Below are 5,671 nucleotides of genomic sequence, written 5' to 3' on the forward strand. Positions count from 1 at the left end.
CCAGCATGCTCCCCAACGGACCCAGAAGTGGACCAGAACTAGTTCTGGTCCACTTCCAGGTTTGCTACCAAGCACACAAGGGGGTCCCCCCCATACTCCTGTGGGATGCTCCATCTGCCAAAGTATTGCAGCATTCACAAGCTGCATCTGGTACTTCAAGGTATGTAGAAAAAACATTTAAAGCTGTATCTATGGCTGAACTGCTGATTCTCCGAATCAGCATCGAATCTTCAGATTTGGATATGGCTGAATCAAATCCGGGACAGTGATCTGAATCAACAAATCAAATCACTGTCCCCAATTCGGACCGAATCCGAATTGAATAGGGCCCGTTTTGCACACCCCTAATGTCTACAATGCAACAACAAGGTGCTCGGTCTTGCTGCTGGGTACTGGGTCTTGCTGAAGCAAGACCCAGTACCCAGCAGTACCCATCATAAACATATAAACTATGGAAATAAAGCACTCCATGCTGCCACTCTTGACCATACCAAAAACAAAAGCTTTGATCATAGTACCAGGATTGCCCCTAGGACCAACTCACTCATTTGATTACCAGGGTGGATGAACACACAACAGGAGCAAGTCATCAGGACTTACTTCCTTGGCACGGACACCAAGCACCCTGTAGCTATAGACATAACCCTGTATGACTACAGACGAACTTTGATTTCCATGATAACATAAAAGGAATGGAAAGAAGCATAGCAATTCACAATTAACTTTGTAAGTATTTCAAAACAGTATACATGCATGGACATAAGTGAACGTTGGACAGAAAATAATTCATTCGGCCAAGGTACTACGGTGAAGCTTTAGTTCAGAAAGATCACTTACACAGGGGAAATACTTGTTTCACAGAAGTCAACTGCTGACCAGAGATAAGCCCTTGGAGCAACTTCACTTACTACAGTATAGTCATATCAGGGATGAACATCATCTAAGATACCAGTACTACTAAAGTGCTCTTTAGAAGTTCAGATTCTTTCCACATCTTCTGAAAAGTTTACTGTATTTTCCCTATTTTGAATTTTTGCTAATGATAAATTCTATCTAGACAGCTCTTTAGTTTAGGAGTTAAAGTTCTTTAAAAATCTTAAAATCTAATGTACACTTTTCCCCTTACTGTAATAATCTTAACAACAAAAAGTGAGAATTACTGTAATAACTTATAATTATTCTAAAAACTTACAACCAAAATATACAGGAATACAATCAACAAAACTCAACTGTATTAGTATATGAAAGTGAGCTAGAAAACCATGCTATATATTGGAATTCAAATCAACGGTAGATTTGTTAAGGTATAAAAGGCAACTCAGTAGGGACCCAGTCTAGGATTTGGGTGCCTAGATTTTTCTGAATCTCTGCCAACATGAACACCCACTAAGATAAACATAATTAAGTAGAAGTTTGCAATTCTGTTTTCTTTGAATGCCAAAGAAATAACTCATTCTTTTAATCTTCACATCCTAAACACAATACTAAACAGAACTCTACTAGCTATATATTTATGACAGACATTAAAAAGATTAATACTTTCCTACAGACAACTACATGTTACTGTACTACTGTATAATGTTATAATACTAGTGCTCAAAACATTTCATGAATTTCTTGTATTGTTTCAAAAGCAAGGGATTGCCAAAAGTCTATCAGAAATTTAACTGCATAATATTTTAATAGAATGAATGGTAAAAAATATCTTAAGGTGTTGAATTTTATTCGTTTACACAAGCCCTCCAACTTGGAGAAAAAGTGGTTGGATGAGAAGAAATCTTGGGTGATAACTTGCAAGAAGGTTTTAAAGACATAGTACATAACTTTCACATTTAGAGTACACTGGACACATCCCCAATACAGTGATGCTAATGAACCTATGCTAATATATACAAGTTATGCAACTACTCCAGGATCTTTAAGTAATGTTAGGTTTTGGATTTTGACATGCATATGTATCTTCTTCATACCAGTGATTAAAAAGCTATTCCATAATGAGCACTACATGTAAAAAAACACTGGTGTTTACAGTAAATAAACAAACAAACTGGATTTAAAAAGCAGCTTAGATACCTAGGGCATTTTTATACATGCAAGCACCGCAGCGCCGGGTACTTTGAAATGCTCCTGGTGCTGTGATGTCTGCAGCTGTGTAAGTGGTGAAATGCATGTCAGCATTGAGAAAATGGGGCAGCACACTTTTGAACTAAAACATATCGGAGGTGCGTTAGCTCAAAAGTACACTGCATGCTGATGTGCATTTTGCCACTTATACAACTGCACACAGAGCAGCGCAGTTCACCTCAGGTCACATGTGGAGCAGACTTGATAAAGAATCTGGTCCACAGCAGTGGATCTCCAGCGCGTCATGAGACAAAAAAGTATGTGTATAAATGTCCCTAGCTTCTATTTAGGCATTTAACTCCTACTGAAATCAACAGGGGCTTAGAAGCCTTAATTACTATTTTGAAAAAGGTATAAATCTGTGCAATATTTTGTGTGAAACTAACAGACAACACTTACCACACATTGCAACTGATTTTGCCTCTTCGATTGATTGATGTTTGTCAGTTAACCGTGCTTTAGTCACTTTATGCTCATTTACCTCCTGGTCTAGCCGCTCTTGCAATGTTTTGAGCTTGTAGTTTAAATCTATTTCCAAGTTATTTTTCTCCTGCAAGTTTTTATAATAACATTCATAAGATTTCAAAAGAAACTCCTTATCTTATTTAGCATTCTACAAGCTCCGAAGGTAATAAAACATCTCATTTTCAATAGACTGTAGAATGCATTATTCAATAAAGGCATTATTTACTGTTAGCTTCTCTGTGTTTGCTGGTAGTTCAGATAAAAAGGAGGCATTTGTGAGAATGGGAGAAACCCCCATAAAGACTAATGGAATCAGATTCTTCTCTGATTTGCATAACCTGTAAACCTGGAGCAACTCCATCAAGGTGGATTAAATCTTCTGTTGGAACCACAATTCCTAACAGTAACTGATGTAGCAAGCTCAGCAGGTCTTTGAGCACAAGTGCCCAGCTCCCAACCCACAGGCCACATCTGGCCTGTGAAGGACCCAAATCATCTGGCCCGTGGGGCTTCCTAAGGATCTAGAAATTTGGCAGCAAGGGAGTAGTGCCAGCATTGTTGCACCCCAGCTGCCAGATTTCTGGACTTGTGGGGAGCCAGATCCGGCCACCTGGGGTCAGGTCAGAGTACTGGATCACAACCATGGACCAACACATGCATTAAGTCTATGCAGGATTCAACCCACAAACTGATCCCATGCCACTCAGTCAACCCATAGGGCCCAAAGGCCGGGCACTACTAGTGTAAAGGCACTTGACATTTCCCCATTATTTTATCTAATCCCCAAAACTAGAATAGAAATGGGTGATGCTTCCTTTCCAGGGATCCTGTCACTCCAGCCTACTATGGGTGGCCTGAGGAGCACAGTTGAACTTCCGCAATCATAGGTCCAGTTATGCTTGCTATCCATGCATTCAATATGGAAAAAGGTGCAAAAAGAGCAGAATTCCCATTTGTCTGCTTTGACTGCCTATCTGTCTTGCTGGGATCAACCACAGACACGTAATGCTGCCTCATTTCAGAAAGAAGAAAGAACTGGAAGTCAAGTGGCTCAGCCCTAGAAGCCAACCAAAGGAATCAGTACAGAACTAGCCAAGTTAGAAATCAAATTAAGCTAAACATTTAAATAGTAGATGAAAAAAACCAGAATATTTATATTTAAAAATCATAAGGAGCCTCGGTAGACTAGTCTGGGCAACTTGCCTGTAGCTGTTCAGGCAGAATGAAAAATGACTGCTTCTTTAGCCATAGGGCTGGGTTATGGAACTAGTGCTGGAGGCTGACAGATAGGAGGTCTGAAGCCAAAACTGCAAGCAAAGCTGAAGACCTACAGCAGGACCCATGAACCTCAATAGGCAGAATGAGGTTAGTTTTCTTAAATTACTTAATACTACATAGTTCACACACCTGATTGATCTGCATAGTGCTTTTAACAAGAAAAAGCTGTGATTTATCAATGCTACAATGTTAATCTCAAATTCCTGATTATAAAATATGACAACAGCCAATGAATTTCTGTATTTTCTTAAAAATCACCATGTATTGTAAGCTTTTACCTTTTCGGAATTATTAAGCATATCCTGTGCCTGTTTTCTTTCTGCTTCCACTTTTTCAAGATTATTTTTAAGATGCTTGACCTCTTCTTGTAAAGATGTAATCCGAGCTAGCATAAAAAAAAATACGTTTAATATTAGCAAAGAAACCTGAACTGAAAACAAGATATTAGGCATTTAGGTTTTTGTTTTGTTCCTTTTCTTAAAGTCTCCAATATACAAACATTTCCTTCCATTAATAAATACTTTGCTTCAATGTGCAACAGACATTTTCTGACGCATATAAATAAAAGTATGCATTGAAGAGTTCCTTCAGGGGAGGAAAAAAGATAGCTTTTTCCTTGGAATACCTGATAATAGCTAACTCTCTCTGTGGCATATACTCCAGCATCAAGGCTGAAGTAGTCTGCTTTACTATGCAGTTATTTAACATAGTATTAAACTGAAGAATTTAAACTTGGCCCATTGTATCTTTGAAAGTCTGTGTTGTTCAGTATTAAATACTACTAGAACTGTATCACAGCCCAATGGGCAGATAGCAGGCCTCCTAAATCCAGAGGTCTTGGGTTCTAGACTCCTGCCTGGCTTGTTTTGGAAGGACAGTGTGCCACCTTTAATTTGGAGGGGTTGGTTTAGTCAGTGATTATCGTCCCTTGATCATAGGGTTGGTCCAATCCAGTCCTACTTTCCTGTGATCCTATAAAATTTTGACCTGACATACAGTCTGTGTACCTATAAATATTTGTACTTGGAGTGCTGCATGACTCTGGGAGATTACTTAAATATAAAAATATCATAGAATTTCTGAAGTAAAATAGGACATGACTTTTCATTACAGATTTCAATGATCATCTTGTCAAAAAACTGCTTGATAAAGGCTGACAGGAGTACATGTAAATTCCATGTGAAATTGGCTAGGAACCAGTAAAACACAGTTCTATACACTTAAGGGACTACAGAAAAGACAATCCCTTTCCTGTAAGCCTAAAGACCTATGCAACTCTTACAATGCAGTTTGCTCCAATGTACTTTATAAAGTGCACAGGAGTTTCACGCTATCCTACTTGCTTTTATAATTTTTTTCTCTTACTGCCTTGAGCCTTCATTGAGAAAGGCAACCTATACATCTAATAAATTAGGGGCAAGCAAAATATGGCCTGCAGGTCAGAGCTGGCCCGCCAGGCAATTCCACCGGGCCCACAAGGCCCTTTTGCAATCCCTAGCCCTGGGCTGCCCTTCTGAAAGCTGGTGCCTCCAGGCAAGAGGTGTGGCTCTGGTTGCTAAGCAACTAACCCCCATCACACCCTGGCCTGACCTGCCCCCAGCCCCAAGCTAGGGGATGCTAGACACAAGAAGCCTCTGCCTGGCAGAAGATTTTACCTGGCCCCCGAGTGGCTGTTCCCAGCCCAGAGTGGAAATCTAGGTAAGGCCCCCCTCCCCAGGCAAGGGACTCCCACTGGGGGAAAGGAAGTGCAGGGACCCAACCCCTCCCCCACACCCAACCCCCAGCCACCATACACACCCACCCC

The 5,671-nt window shown here is 40.2% G+C and overlaps 1 protein-coding gene across 2 annotated transcripts in view; it reads right to left on the minus strand.

Moving 5' to 3' along the window:
• ROCK1 (Rho associated coiled-coil containing protein kinase 1) overlaps positions 1–5,671 on the minus strand; it is a 179,040-nt gene that overhangs the window by 42,812 nt on the left and 130,557 nt on the right. For both annotated transcript variants that reach the window (XM_019526045.1, XM_019526036.1), the window contains exons 17-18: positions 4,146–4,252; positions 2,524–2,674 (exon numbers count right to left, since the gene is read on the minus strand). In XM_019526045.1, the coding sequence (XP_019381590.1) occupies positions 2,524–2,674; positions 4,146–4,252 (258 nt within the window). The remainder of the gene's footprint in view (positions 1–2,523; positions 2,675–4,145; positions 4,253–5,671) is intronic.

Source organism: Gavialis gangeticus, unplaced genomic scaffold (genome assembly GCF_001723915.1).
Source record: "Gavialis gangeticus isolate Ggan-Ray unplaced genomic scaffold, GavGan_comp1, whole genome shotgun sequence".
Taxonomy (NCBI): domain Eukaryota; kingdom Metazoa; phylum Chordata; order Crocodylia; family Gavialidae; genus Gavialis; species Gavialis gangeticus.